General features: G+C 44.3%; 1 protein-coding gene across 1 annotated transcript in view; it reads right to left on the bottom strand.

Moving 5' to 3' along the window:
- GLI2 (GLI family zinc finger 2) overlaps positions 1 to 22,243 on the bottom strand; it is a 196,039-nt gene that overhangs the window by 125,080 nt on the left and 48,716 nt on the right. The window contains exon 2 of the mRNA XM_050900282.1: positions 18,954 to 19,116. Within this exon, the coding sequence (XP_050756239.1) occupies positions 18,954 to 19,086 (133 nt within the window). The 5' untranslated portion in view covers positions 19,087 to 19,116. The remainder of the gene's footprint in view (positions 1 to 18,953; positions 19,117 to 22,243) is intronic.

The following is a 22,243-nucleotide window of genomic DNA, read 5'->3' as shown; positions in this document are numbered from 1 at the left end:
TGATGAGAGGAACAGAAACAAAGGCAACAACGTTTGCATCACCCGCGTGGCTGGGAGGAGTATTCAAACATCATCGACTTGAATCTGAAAGATGGAAATGGTTTACACAAGTCATCTCAGATGAGCCTAGATAAAACCTTTTCACTTCCCTCTGCCGAAGGCCAGGTGCCACTGGCTCACCAACAGCCAGAGGCAGCAGGCCTTGGGATGGCTGATGGAGTTACCACTTCCACAACTGCCCCTGCTTTGCCTTGAATCAAGTTATCCATTATCAATCCACTCCTGAAGCCTGACAATTTACAACAGGCATTTAAGCCATCACCCAGCTCCGTTTGCCTTAACCATCACTCTCAAGTGCAGCACTTCAGGATGCTGATGACAGACAAACTACTCCGGCAGTTGCACAGCAGTGCAAAGCGAGCAACCAGCCAGCCAGCCACGGTCCACTCATCGGCTACCCCAAGCCACCCTAACCAGAGCTTTCATTTACCTTAACCATTGGGAAGGACAGAGAGAGAAAAAGTATAAAAATGTGGGCAATTCCCCCATATCTTCTCTCCATGTGCGATGTTACAATGTAAGGTTGGCCACTTGCAGGTCAAGAAGCAACTCCTGAAGTTAACATGAGAAAGTCTCCTTTTCCCTTGTTTGGCTCCAATATAGCAGTCCTGCTTCATATCCATGGGGGCAATGAGACTTTAAACAAAATGCAGGACTGGATATTGTTACATACCAGTGGAATATTGCAATTTGGAGAAAATCTCACATTCACAGGAAAAAGAAGAACCACCTCCCTGGATTTAGAACAATAACCAAAACCAAAAACCACCGACCGCTCGTTCAGACAAGTCAGGGGTTTGCCTCATTAGACTCAACCCTGTGTGAAGTGCCACACAACAGGTTAGCAAACTAAAGTGCTAAATATACAATCAAAATAATTTCACAATCAAAAAAAAATATCTTTACAACCTCCATGTGATGATGTTTGAAGGTTTTGTAAGAACACATTTTTATCTATCTGACAGCATGTGTTTTCAATACAGACATATTTGGGCCTGCACGTTGCTATTTTAGTGCTAACATTTACAAGCTTATTTGCTGAAGGCAATTTTTAAAGACATTTTGTCAGTGGCCAAGTCCAGCTCCCATTGAAGTTAACTGGAAGACTCCCACTGACCTCAATAGGAAACAGCTCAGACGGTCAGGGCTGGATTCAGAGCTGCTAAAATTCACTGAAATGCCACAAGTTGAGGACACGGCTCTTGGAGCAAAATGGGCAAGCCCAGGAGGAGAACGCTACCATAAGATATAACAGGAGGATATCCATTAATAAATATATTAGGACGTGGTGCCATGTAATTTCTTCCCTGGCTGTGCCAGTGTAACAGATTTCCACCCCACGCCACAGCTCACCACCAGCTTTTGCCAACGAGATGGTTTGTGGGGCTGTGCACTACTGCTTGTGCTCACTGAACCTGAATGTGAAAAAAAATTGAAAGCAAAAAAAAACTGCAGAGAAGGAAGGATGTTTTCAGCAATCCAGAGTGATCTTGCTGAAATTACAAGAATTATTCAGACTGCTGAAGTCAAACATAGACAAAAGCGCCTGGAGAGTCCCAGCTCTACTCTCTTCTTTCAGATAATTATTTTCCTCTAGTTCATCACAACTAAGAAAACTTTGTTTAATAGCTTCTAATATTGCTGCCATGACTGTAACTGTACGTACTTCATTTAACTGGAGAAAGAGCTTGAAAAAATTCCTCGCAGACAGCTTTTTTTTTTTCTTTTTCTTGTTATAAAGTCTACACATGCTACAAGGGCACAAGGGATGGAAAAAGTATTTAATTAGTATTTCCAGAAATATCCTCGCCTAACCCATAATGAGGTCATGCCAGATCATAATCCTCCTCAAATACAAGAGACAAAGTGATTTCCTTTCATACAACATCCTTTTTTGGGTGCAGCATCGACAGCTTTTCTGTGGTTTCAAAGGAAAAATAAAATCGAGTCAGTCTGAGCGGAGGAAGTCCAGAAACACCTAATACATCTTCCTGTGAGATGAATTCAGCAGGCCATACCTCAGTGAAGACATGGGTGAGATTTAATACAACCAGGAAGTTTTCTTTTAAAGAAAACAGAAGGAAAAAAAAAACAAACCAAAACCACAGCTCTAATCTCCATGTGCCCAACTGAACCTCCTTGAACTCTCTACTCAAATAATATTTATCTTAAATCATGCAGGGGTGTGTTTGGGCTACCTGTGTCTATTTGCTATTCCTCTGACCTGTAGGAACCGAACCTGACTCCTGGGTGGACCCTGGAAAACATGGAGCACTGCGGATGCTGCTGGCCCGGTGGCCCAGGGGTCAGCCAGATCAGCGCTGGTGTTGCCAGGGCCTGGCTTGCACCAAAGAGGTGCTGGCAGCAGATACAAAGGTCCTGAGACCAACCTTCTCGTTGCAAGGTCACCCCTCCTCCCTTAGTGCTTCCATCAGCCAGAGCACTGCTGGGTTTTGAAGACTCTCCAAAAAAAAGACTGTCCCTCGTGTGGTCCCTCCTGGGTACAGAGTAGGGAGGAGCAGAGGCTCTGAAGCTCAAGAAACACTGGGGCCACATAGCCTATTCTCCTTACAACACACTTCTTGGGCTTCCATTAATTTCTCCCTGCAATAAGCCCAATAGCTTGTACGTGGCAAAAATACTAACTTGGAGAAAAGCTTCCAATCTCATCGTGATGAAGACGTCAGGAGCTTGAAACCCCACCAGTTCCCATAGTGGCTTACCCCAATAATTATTCAACTCTACTGTTACATTCAGGCAGGGAGCAAAGCTCAAGTGGACGCCCAGGTTTAGCTTGCAGCTGGCGATGGTTTATCAGCTTTTCCCCACTGGAACAAGAGGCCAGAGAGTACAAAGCATTTTCTCTCCTTTAATACTCTGGAATTAAAATAAATCAGAAAGAGGACATTATTATCTGCTGTATTTGCCCTCTTCTGCAAACACAACCATGTGTTATTTCACTATAGAAATCACCGGGCAAAGCTGATTTACTGACCAGTCTCAGGAAGCCAGTGGTTCTCCACTCCTCTCTCCCATCCCCCAAAGTTTATTGTTGAATTCTTGGAACATCAAATATAGAGTGTGAAATAATTTAATGGTGGGGGGATTTTTCACCCTCCTTCTCTATCCCAATATGACTAAATTTATTGATTTTGGATTGCTGTAAATTATAATGTAATTATCCTGCTGCACAAGCAGCTTCCCATTCCAGAAATTAAAAAGCAATTCAGGTAAATGATCTTTAGCTATCATGGTGCATCCCTGCAGAACTCATTAAGTTGGGGGATTAGACGGCACACCAAAACTCTTACAGGGCAGGTGACATTGAAAACTATCATGCCTGAAAATACAGAACTTCCTTGGGAAGATAACAGGGGCAAAGCTGCTGGTGTGGCATTTTTTTTTTCTTTCCTGACAACTTTGAAATGCTATCAACTCGTACATCTCCCAGAATTTCCAATGCTCGCTTATTGACCCTTTTTAAAAATAAACACCCTTCCTTTGAGACAAGAATGCCATTAAGTGGGAAAATTTAAGAAATGGACATCACACTGCCATCCATAGAACCTTGTTATTTGATCCCGTTGGATCTCAGGTGGAAAAGCAGCTCATGTGAGTCAGAGTCAGCAAGTACTTTCTGAGGTGGGACACTGCCAAGTGGCACTGAAGAAAGCTCATACCAGATTTCTAGCCAGCTAAGGTTAATTTTCCAGCTTTCCCTAAAGAAAGCTCTATCTGGTGGGATCTCTAAAAGATTAATCACGGATTGATTGTAGTCAGAGAAGATATTGCCGTACGTGCCCTTTGCCAGCACAACTGTTCTCAATCCTTCTGTCTTGCCCAAAGGTTGTTTTGCCTCCCTAAAGCTGCCTGCTCCCAGTTCAATCAGTTAAGGCATTTTCTGCTTGCTGTCGTATACTGTTGTGATGCTGCAAAGCAGCCATCATCAGGCTTCACACCGAAGGCAGCTACAGTCGTTGGCAGATGAAAGGATACGTGCGCGCGTAGTTTGCACATCATTAAGTTCGTAAAATGCTTTGAGGATGAAATGTGCTACATAAATATAACAGGTTATTAAATTTCTTGGTGCCATTTCCTTCATCTAAGTCTGCAGCGGTCTTCGATGGATTGTGCCTAAACCTGCTACTGCTTTTAGCTTCCTGGCTTTTTTTTTTTCCCCTTGCCCCAGGAGATTTGATGTTCCCCCCCCTGCCCCCGATGAGTCTTTCACACCTTCTGGTTGGCCCCGCACAGCTGCTGGGCAGACGCGGGGTGCGGGGAGTCCCTCCGGCTTTCAGGCTGTGCGTGTGCAGCCTCTCCGCTCATTTCCTCGGAAAGCAGTGGCTGCCGGACTTGAAAGACGCCTCTTGCTCCCACTGCTCTTCCCTAATACAGCCCTTAATTAATACTGAAGGCAGCTACCACTTTTGAGTAGGACAGTGCAGATCCTCAGCATATTAGCCAAACACCACAGAGATTTATAAACTTGTCAGCGTGGCCAGGGTACTCAGAAAAGAAGCCAAAACCTTCAGTTTAAAAATCTCCTACACCATCATAAATTTCAACTTTATCTACAAGTTCTTCTCACTGTGAAAGTTCACTACTTCTGTTATTTCACTTCTAGTAAGTACCATGTCCTAATTTGGACATTTTTGCAGCATTCAGCTGAATTCTGAAGATATATGACATACCCCAGTAGTCTTTTCTCCCGTTAAAAACAATCTATTAACTCAGAGTCTCATGAAAGCCCAAATCATAATATCTAGTCTCTGTTTCCAGCAGAGAGGGCTCAACAATCCCTCTCTCCCCATCTCGCCAACACACGGTGCCACGATTACACAAGGCGCTGAGGCAGGAGCACGGGACATCAGTGCAAATCTCCGTTCTTTTTTGGGATGCACGCATACTTTTCAAATTTCCTAAAAGGAGAGATTATTTGGTTTTGGCCAAGCATCTGAAACCACTTGCAGGCCACACACAAGTTACCGAGTAAGCAGACGACATCCTCTTCTCAAACCCTTATGGACACAAACAGATTTTTAAAACATGTACTTCAACCACCTCAGCAAATTGTTTCCCCGGTGCGTTGGTGCCGGGAGCCCAGCGCCGCGCCTCCCCTCCCTCCTCCTCCTCCCCCTCCCCCTCCGTTCGCTGCTTACAGCAAGGAGGACATTAGTGCTGGACTGAACCTGCTCCAGTTCTTTTATATAGATTTAGACCGTATAATTTGATTGCGACCACAGGCAGTTTTATTGCCCTGATTTATATGGAGCCTTGCAGGGTTGTTGTTTGTTTTTTTTTTCCCTACCCTTTTTTTGGTAAGAAAGCGAGATTCATAGAAGTCCTTTCCCCTCTCCAGCCTGAGGACAAGCTGTGGGATCTCCAGGGCTTCCCACAAGGGCTGCGGCAGGCCTGGATGCCACCCTCCCTCTCCCCTCGCCATGGTCTCAGAGAGGGATGCACACACCGCAAGAGCTGGCTGAAGCTTCTCGAGCACAAACCCTCCCCATGGCCCTCACTGCGTCACAGCACTTGGCTTGTGCTGCCTGAGAGGATGGTCCGAGTGACGTCTAGGGCGATTGATGTTGCTGCTCCCCGTACCCACTGGTGTGATACCCTGATGGAAACGTCAGCATCTCTCCCTCTATTGCCCACTAATCCTCCACAAAATCTCCCAGGAAAGTAAGCAAAAGACTTCTGTGACCGAGCCATCGCTTTTACAATCCAAATAGCAGGGGATGAAAATCCAGGCAGCTCTGCCATGGAGCTAAGGGAGATGTGGCTGTCGGGCCAGGCATGTTGCTACCAACCATCTGCATTCCCAGGGCTCACTAAACCTAGGATCTGTATTAGTATTCTCCGGCAGGCATCTGGCAGATATTAAATACCAGCCTCCCTGGAGAACTTGTTACCTCCTCATGCTTGACTGGGTGAATATAAGCGAGAGCCGTGCTTGTATCTGCTACCTGAAGAGGCTAGATGAAGCCTATCTGAAAGATGCTAAGACCCCATATCTGTCATTACCATACCAATTTCCTGAATGAAAATCCTGCCTGTCTTTCATTTAATCTGTCCTCTGTCTCATTACGTGACCAGAACACGCTGTACTAACTACAAAGACAGGTCAGTATGTGACTCAAAACCTAATTTCTGTTACTTACCTAAAGGATTACCGCCTGGATGAGCATCATGTTTTGGAATAACAATAACAAAGTCCATCAATAGCCCTGCTCTGTCACTGGCACATGGAGAGCTAATTTTGCACTGGGCCATGGGCTTAGAGAAAAGGTTCATGAGAAGTCCAGTCATCTCAGCTTGGTAACCTCATCTTCACAATAAACATGGACTGTTTTCTAGCTTCTTTACCTTTTGTCTTTTTCTGCACCCAGCCAGTTCCTTCTTATGCTTCTATGAGCATGTTACTCTTCCGCTCAAATACTTCATGACTTTTCCCTTTGCTACCAAGTGCTCCTCTTGAAGATCCCACAAAATGGTGTCTTTTGGCTCAAACACTGCAGTTAGTCTTGCTCCTCACATCTCTGAACAACAGCTGGTCAAAGGCCTTCCAATCCCTCTACACAACTCAGCCTTCCTCCTGCACCTCCGGTCCAGGCTACCTCTGCTGCTCTGTAAATCATCTTATCCGAGTAAAGACTTTTGACCATAACCCACCATGGTTTCCATAAAGGACTCTAAACTTCTTTCTACCACTCTGAGACTGCTGGCACCTTGTGTCTTACCCCATTTAGTAATAATTTTGCAAAACTTTGAAGCAGAATTCACATCCTCCCTAGTTATGGGTTCACACAGCACTGATCAAATGCTGCTGACGTCACCTTTGTCCTCACTTAGGAGCATAACAATTGTCTAGAAAAAGTATTTAAAAATTACCTGCAGACCGTTACCAGAAAACTGACAAGCAACATGAGCCACCACCCACTTCATGTGCACCCAGAGGCGGATCGGGAATGCTGGGCTTGCACATCTGCACCCTTTGTGAGCATCTGGAGAAACATCATCCCTCGTTTGTGGTACCTACGACCATGGCATTCAACGGCCAATTCCGTTTTCTGTTCTCGTGCCTTAGTCAGCTGACGTAGCCTTCAAATTCCCACTGTGTCTAAGCATGGTTTGGGCTACCAGCTCCATACCTCACAAAACACAAGGTTAAATGAACCAAATTCAGGAGGACATTTCTATTCTGCCCTCAGGACTTAACTACTGGAAAGTTTTGAAGCTGGAAAAGAATAGTTTTTCATTTGGGTCACAGAAAGGAAGAATAAACTAAAACCATCTCTACAAAAGACATTGCAGATACAGGCAGTGAGGAAAGGCCCTTTGGGCTGATACTTAGAGAAGCTCATTTCTATCCTCGCTCAAGTGCTACAGAGGTTAAAGACCTGCTACAACCTGCCATAAAAGGCAAAACCCACATTAATAGGAAATGTGTTCCCCTCCCCCATTCCAAATGTATTTTTTATGAGTAAACATTTCTGTATTAAGACTTACTGTCTTCAAAGATCCCTTTTATGTCCCAAAGGTAACCATTTAAGTGATCTTATAACAGCCGTTACTTATCTTTACAATGGGCAATGCACATGAACTCAGTGTCTGAGACTTTCATTTTGCTATATATTTTTTAGTAACTACATATAAATCCAGCCTGTTTCAAGTGTCACTGACTCTATGTGGCCAAAAGATAGCCTTGGATCTTATTTCAGCTGCTAAGAAGTTGTTTCAAGTGGAATTAAAAGAAGCACAGAAATTTGCAAAACTCTTTTTCCTCCCAACCCTTTTAGCTTGCTTACAGAAGTGATGCAGCATGCACAGAGCTCAGAAAAAGAGATGCAAATGTTTTTCACACATTCAGCCATCTCATATCTATTTTAAGAGTTACAGCTCCAGCATTTGAAATACAGGACCCTGCAGTAAAGATGTTTTAAGGACGTCTTTGTAACAGCATATGAAGGTTCCTCCAGAGTTTTCCAAAGAGAAAAAATAGCACCAAACAATAGTATTGCCAGCTCCTCTGCAGCTGATTACAGTGTTAGAGTGTGCACCTGCACAGCAGGCTAATGGGAAGGAAAGCTGAAACCAAGGTTTTCTCTGAAGCTGTCATCCCACGTCAGTGATTTTCTTCTCCTTCCATCACCTGGCCCCCAGAACAATACCTTTCCTAAGAATCTAATTACAAAGGACTTTGCTAAAACCACTGTCTATTGCTTGGGTCAGGATGAAACCCTGAAGCTCTGCATGGTTTCTGTAAATTCATCCAGGTCTGTCCAAAACTATGTCCAGGTACTTGAACCTCAGCAAACTGTTTGATGAATCTCACCCACAGATTATATATGTAGGAAACCCTCTTAAACTGGGAAAATTCATTTTCCTTTGTTTCAATGCAAAAGATTTACACAGCTATTAACAACGCAATGTTCTCCAACTGAGTTTGCCAGTTAAGATAGCCTGAAAAACTTTCTTACTCCAGAGCACAGCGTGACCCCTTGGAATACAGTCAATCTCTATGTATCCCCAAACGGTCTCTCCACTATAGATATTGAAAATACCTTCACTATAAGAACTTAACCTTATTTTCCCTAACCCTGCAAATCTGTTTTATTGGCCCCCTTTGACAGCAGCAGGTTGACACCTCAGACATATGAACAAGGTCAACCTTGTAACACAGCGCCCAGGGGCAGCAGCACCCTCTTGCAGGCAGTGGGGAGGGGGGAATGGCAACCTCTATGCGGTCTGACCCGTTAAGTGCTTCAGTATGACCAATGCCATAAACATGCTAACCAGATGCTGATGGATGGGCCTGGAGGCCCAAAGAACAACGCAAGCTGATTATATAAATGGGGGAGTGAAGGGAAGTCAAGCAGCTTTCCCAAAATCATGAAGGAAGTTTGGGGCTGGATCAGGAACTGAAACTAATTTTCTCCAGGCTCAGTTCTGTGCCCTCACTGTAGGGAGCCACCAAAAAATTGGATATCTTCACACAAGCAGCCTCTGGGAGTCGGGTCAGCTTCCCGCAACACATAATAATTCCTCTCGTTAAAATGGGACGTGCAAACCAATGCCTAAAGTCCTCACCTTTGTGTTTCTCTGTTTTTACTTTAAAGTGTGGCTGTAAATGCCTCAGAAAGTACACCACCAGCTCTACCTGCGAACTGATAGGAACAAGATTTAGCTTAACCTCAAGCCTCACAAAGAAGGCACTTGCATGCATTCACACAGGGCACCGATATTCACACCAGCCAACACGCAGAAGAGGATGCTGCGTAGTTCTCCCCATCACTGCTGGTCTACCCCACAAAGAGCAGCCATAAACCAAGGTGAGCCTCAGATAGAAAAACAGAGCAGAGAAAGATCATTTTTTCCCCTCACAAACAGAGCAAAAAAATTCACTTGGGGAAAATCTAAACATTTCCCAACACTTTGGAGCCAGAGTCAGGAGTGCTGAGCCCTTACCACTCTCTCTAGGCTCAGAGCATCTCGTTAGGTGCAGAAGTATCTCTGTTTTCTTTAAACGATTAAACTATTGTTGAAGCAGTGCACACAGGGCCAGGGGCTTACAGGAAGATACCTCCTCTATTGGATGGTTTTCAGGAATGCTCAGACACTGATCTTTTATATCAATACAACTGAAGTAATCAAAACATCTACTTTAACTGTTTACTTAAGGATGCATCTGTTGCAAGCTGTGATTTTTTTGAAAATCTGTCAGAGTCAGGAGCTGATCCATGTAAGAGAAGAGAACAGCTTTCGGCACCATTCAATCCCTGCAAATGTTGCTGTATTTTAAAAATTAGATATTAGTGGCAGTAAATATAAATATTTTGCTTGTAATACTCCTGTTCTTATTTACAATTTACTTACAATTGGAAGCATTTTCAGTGGAATAAAGTCCTAAAAATATCTGGGATTCCAGGAGAAGGAGAGGGGTATAAAAAAGGAGAAAAACCCCATGGAGCTCTCTAACAAACTGTAGAAAAGGCAGAATTGATTTCAGACAAGTTTATGTGAAATCTTTTTCATTTGTGTTCATGTGGGATCACACTCAATGGTTTTTTAATATATTTTAATTTTGGTCTCAGTCAGCCTATGTGCCCAAAATGTTTCTCAGTTCTTTCCACCAAGGTTTTCCTGATTTCAGCCCAACACGACTACAGGAGTCACAGAACACCCAGTGCAGGTCACCACCAAACACATGTAAACTCATGACTTTAACATAATCCTAAACCAGTTAGCATGAAGAGATTATATCCACTTCATTCCTTCACGAGCTAAACTTACAATCTTGGCTGAGGTTTATTCTCTGTTGTTACCATTAAGATCAGAGAACTCATCCTGCCAAACATAGAACCCACACAGAATTAATGGGATATTGATTTATTTCAGAATTTAAGGTTTCTGCAAATTATGTCCCACTTGGTTCTGGAAAAAATTGTAGCCCCGTAATTATGAGCCCACTGTGCTAGGTACTGGACAAAGGCACTGCCAAAAATTAGTTTAAATTCAGTAAAATCCTATTAGTGTTACTGAACATTTTCATACCTTTATGCAACCAAAAGGAATGGTACTGACTGCTGCAATGTGATGTTCTCAAAGGCACTATATGATGCATAGACAACTTGTGTTCAACTCTCCTGGAGGGAAAGAAACAACTCTTCCATTTGGCAGATGGGCATGAGAATTTGAGTCATTTGACCATGATTACATGGCATATCATGGAAAGAGGAAAGACTTGCTAGTGGATATGGTGACCCAAGGGACTTGTGGTGACCCAAGGGACTCGGGCTAAGTCCTCTGTACCACCACGGATGTCCCATGTACGCCACCTATGAACTTCCAAAGTCGCAGAGAAAACCAGTTCTTGACATCTCTCTGAAACAGCTGAACCCATTACAGCCACTTTGGCTTTGGAAAATCCTCTGTGCCCCATGTCTGCAGAATGGGAGCAATGACATCTCCCTGTTTTACCAGGATGTTCATGTGTGGAGAGAAGTGCAAGAGGCTGAAGTATTCAGGCACTATTGGGGCTGACCAAGGTAAGAGAACCCCCCACAGGACCTGGGCTCCCAGAAGACACCAGACAGCACAGTTCATGTTCTCTAATTAAAAAAAAAAAAAAAAAAAAAATGCAGCAGAACGGGCTGTGTCCTCCCAGGCCTCTGCACCTCGCTCATTGCCACATGAAACCATGAAAACAGACCACCTGGTTTCATGGGGGGCAGTTTAAGGAGGAGACGAGCAATGCCAAGTCCTCCTTTCACTCTGAGGTGTATGGATATCTTCTCAAGACCACGCAGAAATTCTTTAGGAAGTGCTGGAAATACAAGCCCCATTTCTTGGTGCTGGTATTGGATGCACAGCATTTCTAAGAACATTTTTCTCTGCCACTTGTCTGACCCCAGGAGCAGTCCCACTGCTCCGCGCAGGCAGCCGTGGAATGCTCTGCCAAACCCTATCAATTATTTAGCGTCAAAAGGAAGACTTAATCTGTGTGATAAAAGAATGGATTTTATCTAAGGCTTGTTCCCCTTAAAGTGATTTACACAACTGGCCTCTCTAGTTGCTTCCCTTAACATAATTATTTACTTTTGCATTAATAGCCTTCCTCCACTTGGGTTATTTTTAGGAGCCTTTTGTAGCCTTTAGAATTTACTAGGTTTTTTCCTTGTCTTTTTAGTGGGGATTTTAAATTGCCCATCTCTCTGAACGGGCTGTTAAAACACTAGTTTTGTTAATGCTGGTATAAAGCTGGAGCAGCTCTGGGAAGCAGCTCCCACGGCTGCGTTGACACTTGGGTGTTGAGTTAGCCTCCGACTTGAGAAGCCGTGGGGCGAGATTTCAGTTCAGAGCTGGCAGTCAGGGCTCTCAGACTTCTCATCAGGCTATGGACTGATGAATGTGAATGAAGGGCTTTAAAGCATTAATCTAGTCCCGCCTTGGTTTCTTGCTTTAACCCCACTCTGCAATTTTGGGCAAGTCAGGAAGACTGGGATTTGTCCACCTAACATTAGCCACCTCAAATCAGGCATGAAGCCCTCAAGGGAACAAAGCAGGCATCTCCACAACGTGATTTACTCCACTCTAATGCAAAGGGATCCCAAACTAGACACCTAACATTTAGGCAGCCAACCTCAGACAAAACAAGTCCCATTCCTGATCCCCCATGATTATGACAGGCTCAAATGCCATGGTTAATGGATGGTGTTGAGAGAATTAATTTACAAAACCTGTGCAAATTGTCAGATGCTCAGGCAAAAAGCTGCCAAAGATACTAAAAATTCAAACTATGGGGACATGCTGGCGGCACAGAGGAGACAGTCCAGGAAAGTATGATGATAAATACAATCCATTATCGCGACTGGATTTTCTTACTTGACTATAAATGACCAACCCACAAACAGGTAAGTTTAGCATTAGTTATAAAGGTTATATTTAGGTACCCTCTCAGAGGCACTTCACTGAAGTCTAAACTGGATCCACGGAAAAGAAGATATATCAATACTTGCCAGAATAAGCTTTTAGAGGTTACAAAATAATAGAAAAGTGGAAGCAATTATTATTACAACTATTATTAATGATAATAATAATACACTCACAAAATACAAAGGTCTTTCAGGTGGTACTTAATGGTTGGGATCACCAGTGCCAGAACCAGCCTGTGAAGAATACCTTTTTTCATTTTCAACCCATAAAAGCTTTTCAAGTTGCTGTGCAATCCTGCAATGTGGTTAGGGATGAAATTAAATTACTCTGTCTTCAAAGTACCTCGGCATCTGTAATGGGCTGAAATTGTAGGAACTTCTGGTATGACAGTTTGGGGCAGCTGTATACAATCACTGAATGCTGGCTGATGTTATGAGTCATAGAATCATTTAGGTTGGAAAAGACCCTTAAGTTCATCAAGTCCAGCTGTAAAGTTGCTATATCATCAAATGCTTTGATGATATGGACTCTAGCATCATCTGTAAGGGCTATTCAATGTGAACCAAAAAGTCTGTAAACGTTAATGGTTATCCACTCTGAGGTTGCACCTTTGCCCACAGGGCTGGCTACCACACAGAGAAACCCAGTATAGGGGCTTGGGAAGGGGGTTTCCCCCACGAGGAAAAAAAAAACAAGTGGCCAACAAGTCGGACTCCAATCACTTGATTAAGCAAAGCAAAGAGTTACCCAACAAAGATGTATTGCTGACTATTTTAAAGAAGAGACTAGAAAGACTCAGCATTGCAAGCCATGGATAGAAGAGAAAGGCAGAAGAAAAGATGTGCTTTTGTGGCACAGTTTGTAGCAATCTTAACGACTAAAATTCTGTCACATGTAGCTGAAGAAATAAACCTACTGCTCCCAGAATGCTCTCCACCATGCCCACACATCAGATACTGCTCATTGAACATAAAAATGGTGCAGCATGGCTTTAACTTAATCCATCTCTACACAGATCCTTCTAAACTATCCCAAAGAGCAGGTGTCAGGCAACCAGCATGATTCAAAGCTGGCAGCTAGTCACAGGCCTTGATATCCTGCAACTGAGGAACAGCCTCAGCATTGCACCAGTCTGAACATCTGAGACCTCCAGTTGCCCAAAGGGACACAAGTGAGTACACAAGAGAGACCTGTAGGCAATCTGGCCTGCCAGAAAGGCTATGATAGCAAGGAAATCCACTTTAAGACCCAACAGAATTACTTTTATTTAAGACTGACGGACATGTTCAGGGAAGAAATACGATTCTTGATTGCTATCGCTCTTACAGCAGTGTCGCACTGAAGCCCTACCCAAGGTGGGGACCACTGAGCTATACATAGTAGACACATGATAGAGACAGTGGCTGTCAGGAGAATTTTGCAGTCTGAATTCTGGGGTTTTCCCATCATTCAGTTTTAACCACTTGCCCCCTTCTCTCCTGGAGGCAACCCAGCCTTTTCTGTTAACCGCATATCTCAACATTTTAAGTTGTATATAGCAAAGCAATACAGGGCAGGGAAGCTAAGAATGTGCTTGTACTGGTTATATTCCTTTTCCTGGAAAATGTGAACAACAATGAAAAACATTCTTTGGAGAAGATCCCTGCCCCTCCAGGGTGGACAGAGGATATGACTTCATTGGGGCTGTTCTCCTAATTTGTCTGAGTTTCAGGCCACACAAACTATATATTTTTTCAGTGTGCTGAGGTCTGCTGGGATGCTGGCATTTCCTCCTCCTCATTTACATGGTCTTCCCATAATCCAGCACTGAGACAAGCTGAACTGCACAAGGACTCCCTGCCAACGCCACTCGGGGCTTGCTTACAGAAGACCTCTGGAGAGCGATGGGAGGTGCTCCCTGCCCTTCTCCTCTGCCTATGAAAGGGCTGAGTGTGCTACTTCTGCAGCACTGAGCATTCCCGCCAGCCCATAAATCAAGTGACCAAACTCCATACCAATCTCTGATCCACTGCAGAAAAGCCCCACACTCTGCCCTTACAGCACACGCAGGGTGAAGAGCTGTATTTCATGAACTGAAGCCTTAATATCAGAGGAGAGTCGTTACCTCCTGGAAAAAATGTGTAGCTACAGTTTTACTGGTTCTGCAGCTTGGTTTCCCCATGTTTACACCAAATGACTTGTTGAACTTCATTATATACAAAGTATTTCCATAGATCAGAGACAGGGAGACCTGCGCAGCTAACATAAAATAAATTACCACCCCGTGATAAATGGTTCTATTAGCAATCCAGATTGTTAAACTCAGATACAACAGGATGAAGGGAGCACTGCCCCATTCATTCTCCCTGCGGCAGATACTGAGTTGTAAATAGGTTATTTTGTGTGTAAATAACACATTAAAACTCAGCATTAGCCGTGTCTTTTGATAGAGAGGAAATTGTTCCAAATAAATAATCTCGGACAGGAATGTAAAATAAGCCAGATTTAATAGTGCATGCCTGCTGCAGCCGTGTTAAACATGACTAAAATGATAAACCCCAGAATATACTAATAGTAAACTATGCTCTGACATCAAAGTAATGAGGCTATATTTTTACCCAGCTTTAGAAATGCTAAAATTAGTCTTGACAGAGCCAGACATCAGAAAAATGTTTCAAACATAAACACCATCAATTTGGGAACTTGGTGTTTGTGTCATGCGGAGGGTGGGGTGGAGAGGGAAAGGTGCACTCTGGGCCTTGTTAAAGTCAGGCAGTTAGCATTTAGGAGAATTTGTATTTAATTTTTATTACAAGATGAGAAACCCATCTTCCTAAATATCTCTGCCTGTGAAAGAGTGGCTCATTTAAATTTCTCCTCCAGCCGCACGCCTGGGCTTCCTCGTGTGTGCTGATACGGAGGGTGTCACAGTGCTAGCCTGCAGGACACAACCCAGTCTCACTCACGTGGTGCTCTGCTCCAAAGTCTCCTACCCTATGCAGCAATATGCACCTTTGCATTCAGCAAAAGGGTTTTCTAAACATGAAGTGTTATGAGTTGCCCTCCCAGAAGTGGAGGCACCGAAAGTGAGAGGCTCTTCTGCAGATTTGACTTGTCTATAGTGCCTATATAGTATCATTAAAACCAGTTTCCATCTCTGTCACATATACATATGTGCACCTACTGAAAGAGAAGAGACGAGCTTTGACTCCTTGGCTGGCATGATTTATGGAAAAATAGAAAATTAGGAGAGACTTCCCTGGTGTCATTTCTGTGAGGCCAATTTCTGAACATCTGATCAATGAGTTACTATAAAAAAAGTCACAGAAGATCTCTAAAATGGCAGCTTCAGTAGACTAAAAATATGAGATGCAGATTGTTAGTACAAAAGGACTCTTCTCCACTGACAGCATCAACAATACCGATCTCTTTTCCTACAGCCATAACTTAATTTGTTCAAGGCTGGAAATATTTGGGACAAATATCCAAAGCAAGGGAACTAGAAATGGAGACTGGACATATTATTACCTTATAATAATGTAGTCTAAATAATAATATAATAAAATAGCTATTCTTCAATTATTTAACTAATATTCAGTTTATTGCTTCAATTACCTTGATTATAAATAAACCCTTATGAATCTATTCATTTCTACAAGAAATGAAAACCTTATGATCTGAGAAACATGCTATGTTGGCACTCCATCTGTGTGACTCAGTAGAATAAAGGAGAAGAAATGTGTTGCAAATTACGTTTGTTTGGCTCTGGAGAGCAGCTTGGTGATCTGCAGCACTAGCTGAGCCTTGCTGCCACTTTCTCACATGCTAGTACAAAGAGTAAAACCTCTACAATAAATAAAATCAAGAGTTTGTCTTAGATGAGAATAAAGACTTGTTCGTATGGCCCCAAAGCAGGGTGGGGAGCTCAGAGGCTCTCCCTTTAAAGCTGTTCCCCTCCTCAAGCTGAACATCATAATTAATCTCCATGCCTCGTTTGCCTTCTTCTGTAAGAATATGAGCATAAATATGCATGTTTCTGGCCTGTTATGAGTAATTACACTAGTTTAGTGAGTCAAATATGTTATATTAGCATGAATACCACGTAAGTACAGCCTCATAGCTGCCCAGCCTTTTTGTTATCATCTGCTAAATCACACCTTGCAGTTAACTGATGTTAGAAGATGACTTTGTATTAATTTTTCTACTTACAAGCACACGCACCATGCTGCTCCCTTTCAGGAGCATGTGTTATGTCTAGCCAGAATTCAAAGGAAAGCCCTCCGAACCACAAGAGCACATGCATCACCTGCAGAGTCCTGGGGCCAGCGTCCGATCACACGCTGCTTCACTGCTAGCCATTTTAGGTCATTTGTGAGCACTCCTCTTCACAGCATGACATAGATTTCGCTCTTTACATCTCATTACACAACGCTTTCATCACAATTGTCCTGACATCTTCAAACAATCCTCCACTTACTTCTCCGCTTCCTCTTAATAAAAGGAGAAATATTGAGCCTGTAAATCATTCTTTCCAAAGGCGAGAGCACACTGCTAATGGGACATATAATACTGGGCGCTTAAAAACCAGTCAAGTCTCTGGGCTGCCAAATGGGCCAACGGACACTCCACCTCGGAGGCGTCCTCTTTCCTTCGCATCTCTGGCAATGCGGTGACTGCTTCCTCGGTGGAGGTGCTCCCAAGGCAAGTGCCAAGTGGGGAGAAGGTGTTTATTCATAACAGCACGTCTGTGGGTTTTTAATTTTAGCACATTCTTGGACTTTGTTGGTGCCAATCAGCCCTTTGGATCTGCCAGTCACTGAGATGACACGTCAAGTGGGCTGCCTCAGTGGGTCCTACAGCCTGTGCTTCTTCAACAGGTATTAAAATCTGCTGGGGGATGGCAAACTTCTGTGTGTTGCTGTCTCTGCCTTTCCTCTATTTCTGCCACCCAGCAGGCCTTCCTTTCTGCCACTTTGCATAGTGCTCACAAGGAAGGTGGCTCAGACCCATTCAGCAGCATGAAATTGTGTTTCCCTCCAAACAACTCTGTGTAAAAGATTTCCTAGTTCTTTTTGAGAAAAACTTTCCTTTGGCTAACAAAAGCTAACAGAGTTTATCAAACAAATGAACTAATCTGATAGATTATAATCTAGCAGCTGCTACCTTGTTCTGTACATCTGAATCTTCCCAGGTCAATGTGGAAATGAAAACTGAGTAACAAAGGTGTTGAAAAGGAAGGATAGATAAAGCAGATTTAAGCAATTTGGGCTGGGAACGATCTTCAAAACTCAGCCAACAGAAAACACAAACTCTCCAGCTGAGCTGTGTAAGAAACAGAGGAGCCCGCAGAGGAGTCCTGCTGCTCTCCTGAGGTGAAGAGAAACCACCCTGCAGTGAAGGAAGGGGAGGGGAAGGGTTCATTTTGAGGTAGACTCTGGCTAGCAATAAGGTATATTTTAAAGAGGAAAAAAAAGCTGCCTGCAAAGTTTACACAGCTGGGATGTCTCTCGTCACATCCGAGCTGGTGCAGCCCCTTCTAAGTTTGTCTCCTTACGCCCTGTCCAGAAAGGATGCCCAGTCCCAGTCCCCAGCAAGGGCACTGTGGTGCCTCTCTGGCAGGCACAGCCTTGCCCACAGCTGGAGCCACCATGAAGGGCCCTGGCACCAATTTGGAGATCCACCAGCACGTGTGCCAGAGAGGGATGTGTTTTCTGGGGCTGTATTTTGCCTGCTGTAGCGGGGGAGAGGAGGCAGGAGCAACGTGCCTGCATGTCCCCCCACACACTGGTGTTACACCCGCCAAAAACGACCCCATGCCTGTGGGTGTCCACAAGAGTTTCCTAATTGACTTCAACACCAGCAGGACCAAAATCTTGCCAAAAACACTGATGGAAAAAGAAATCAGGACCTGAGTTATTTCTGACATTAACAGGAACGGCACAAGTAGGGGGGTTTCTTTGTGAACCTTCTTGCATTAGGGCTGGACCATCCCAAATTCCTCCCTAACCATGAAATCCCAGCAGCAATGACTGAAGATGGTGTAGTCTGTTTAGCTCATTAGCAGGATCACAGCTGGCACACGACACCCCTCCCCAGCCATAACAACAGGGTGCTCCCCAGCTCTGTTTAACTCCTCCGTGGAGGAGTGGCAGGCACCATGCTGCCTACACCGCGCAGCACCGGTCGGCTAGTGGCAAGCAGTGATGGGATGCCTCAACTCTGCGACGGCCACCTCTCACCACCTGTCCTCTCCCTCACCCCAGCCCAGTTTGCTGGGAGTGGTGGTGACTTGTCACGGTGCAGTGATGTTTGGACGCCACGTGGTGACACAGCTTCCCGCTCCTGTGACCTCCGACAGCCAAGAACCCCAATAAACTCAGCGTGTTCACAGGAGGACAGATGCCACCGTACTTATTAAATTCTTACAGTCTAATGAAAAACACCCCTGCTGCTTTCAAATTGTGGAAAACATGAAGTACCTCCTTGTGCCACTGCTGCTCCTGCAGCTGCTAAAGGAGTGGGTTTCTTTCCTGTCTCCGTAAAGCCATTCCCCTCCAGAACTGCACCTTTCCCTTCTTTTTTCCCAGCAGCAGCTGAAGCAGAAGTTTCCATCTTAGACGTGCATCTTCCAGCTCAGCAACCCTACAGGACATAAAACAAAACCAGATTCTGGTCACCACTCACAAAACAGGCAAAATCAGCTCCATGAAGAAGTGGCCGATGGTTCAGCAGAGCTCAAAAGTAAATGGCAAGCAGCAAAGATTTCCTGGATTTCTAACTCTAGCAGCGCAGCCAGTACAGCGGTCATAGGCAAAAAGGGCACAACCCTGCAAATGGATGGGTATTCTCACATTCCGCTGGCTTCAGGCGGTTGAAGACCTAAAAGCATCAGGACCAAAATATGTTTTTTCCCCACTTAAACTTGGGATACATAATAAAGCTTACAGGTCCAAAGGGCTGTCCAGGATTAAAGGACAGGTGCGATGCAAAAATTTAGCATGTATAAAACCAATTTGTCCATTCTATACATGACCTAGCCCATCATAACAAAAACTGAGTCAGCTAAAAACTTCCAATAAAAATACAGATAAAAATACATTTAAGGTGGTGTTATTCTTTTCTCCAGTTGGTGCTTATTCTGTGTGCTGGTTCTGAACCAGTGCCCTGACCATTTCAACAGTGCTTGCGGATAAGCCACAGTAGGTCTGCCAGAGCCCATCCAGCTGTCACTGGTGAAGACTAACATCCACCAATTCCTCTCTCACCCAAGCCAGTTCTTCTATCCTGACCAGCTGCATCTAGAAAGTCAGCTACAGCTTTACCCCCGTTACAAATGATGAATTAAGTGCCAGTGAAAACTCCACGAAACAAGAAGATACCAAAGCACAAATAATCTGTTTTTTTAAACTTAGGTCCATGAAAAAGAACAGCTTCTGAACTTTTTGTTAGCTTGATTGTTTGTTCTGCATGACTCAACTGGTCTCCCAAAAGCAAATATATGGGTATCCCAAATTTAACGTAAAAATGGGGCTTCTCTTAAAAGAGGAGGCATGCTTCATTTCTGACTGCAAATATTTTTCTTCGCCCCATTTTAACTTGTTTTATTACAGATGTCTCTACGTGACTCCTATTTTCACAGAACCCACACAGTTACCTGCCACTACTGGCCTCAGGCTGGTCTTGGGAAAACCCACTGCTAATTCTTCCTTTCCTTTCTAATTTTAATGCAGATCTGCAATTTTTCACATGCAAATTTTCAGATGCAAATTTTTCAGCTCCTGAGATACTCTGGAGCACACTGGCTGTTTACCTTACTGGAATTAATGGGATCAGCCAAAAAATTTCTGGGAAACCAGAAATTTTTTTTTTTGTATGCAGGTAGTTTTACTGCCATTGTGCCAGCTCAGACTTCCCTCCCTTCACTCTGGAGGATTAACTGACTCCTGAACATCTTGGATTAAGAAGTTAACTCTCCTAAAAACTTTAAAGCACATGAAGATTTTAAGAACTCCCATGTGTGATCTGTAGCTTTTACCCTTGAGCTGTTCATGACCCTGGTGTAAGCACTTCATTTTGTGACTGGGTTTTTTTCCCCCTCTCACTATTTTGTTGGTTTTCAAGCAGTTTTTGTGCTGTTACTTCAGGACAGACAAGCAGGAGAGCGAAGACCCTCTTTCCCTACTACACGATGAACTCCACGGCTCAGTGCAGCCAGCGTGTGGCCCTGTGCTCCCAGACTCCCTCGCAGTCACTGTTGGAGACCCTCTGTGTTGCACCGCTGTTCAAGACAGGCTGTCCTAAACCACTTCCTCCTCTGAACTACTTTAAAACTTTCCTATAAATATACAGCTACCCTTGCTGGCACCCCAGACAGACCTGGCGCATGGTGGATGTGGTCCTCCAGCATTGTCACCACTGCCTGGCCTCCAGCAGGATGGTGGCCCACTGAGCAGCTGTGTGCTGCAGCCCAAGCAGCTTATCCCAGGAGCCTTCAGGCATGGCTCACATTAATGGGACAATTAAGTGATGGATCTGCAGTCACGATTTGCAGCTGTAAACAGCAAAGCTTGCATTGGAAATGATGGGACCCACAATTACAGGCTTTACTGGTGACACAAGGCTCCAGTGAATACCAAGGTGGCCCCTCGAGGTCCTGCCCCAGCATGTGCTAGGCTTGATGGCAAACATGGGGTGGGTTCCTGGGGGCCAGGACTTTACAGTGGTTTAATCCAGAAATCAGGTTGGGTTACAGACCACGTATGAAATAAATACACTCAAACTGGAGGAGTATTTGACCTAGGTCTGACAGCCTGGGCTTCTGTTCGTTAAGCAAATAAACTTCAGAGGCTATATTACTAGCCTCCCACCTGTTTCTTCTTAGTCCCTCCTTTCAAGGCTTTACACTTTTGTTTGAAACCAGACTCGCCCTCGCACCCCTCCCAGCCTTCTCCCTCCCCCGTTACCCTGACCCTGGGGGCAGCCTCATGCGTGAGGGAGCTTCCTTGGGGGGCTGCAGGCTGCAGAGCACAGCAGCCAGGGAGGGGAAGGACGAAACTAGTAACAGAAATTGTTCTCCTGTGAAACATGCAGGCTAGAGCCATGCTTTTTTCCAGAGAGGTGCCTGAAGTGAGATCTCTAAATCCCTGCCACAGACACCTCAGTAGGACCCCTTTTTTCAGATGTGTCATTTATCCAACTGGAATTTGACAAGAGATCAGGCCTGTATTTGAAAATCTGGCCTTTGTAGCTGTATGCTCTCTTTTCAGATGAATTATGAATTTAAAAAAAAAAATCAACTGTTTCTAATAAATGATTGTATTAAACAGGTAAATCCTTCTCAACTACTGGATTAGGAAAAAAAAATAAAAGAATGCAACTACTATAATCTTACAGGATTTAGGGTAATAAGTATATAATTATTTTTGCTTTGTAAAAGTGCTTGGGGCAGAGCAGGCAGGATGCGAGGCTCTGAACTTTTCCCCAAGTCAGCAGCAACCAAAAGTCATTCTCCTTCCACAGCCACCCACAACCAGAGCTGACCATCCCAGCTCAGGTGGACACAAGCATCCTCCCTGGCCAGATCCTGCCGTGCTCAGCACTGTCTGCTCCTCCCACAGACCAGGACAGAGACCAGGGAGCGAAGGAACAAAAACCACTGATTTCGTATCCCACCTGCTCAGGTTTCTTGAACGATGGCTGAGAGTTGGTGACCAGCAGACTCCCCCACTGTGCTTTGGTGCAGTGTGTGACCAGGACACAGCGCTGGAGC

The sequence above is a fragment of the Gymnogyps californianus genome, chromosome 7 (assembly GCF_018139145.2).
Source record: "Gymnogyps californianus isolate 813 chromosome 7, ASM1813914v2, whole genome shotgun sequence".
Classification (NCBI taxonomy): Eukaryota; Metazoa; Chordata; class Aves; order Accipitriformes; family Cathartidae; genus Gymnogyps; species Gymnogyps californianus.
This window is presented reverse-complemented; position numbering and strand designations above follow the sequence as displayed.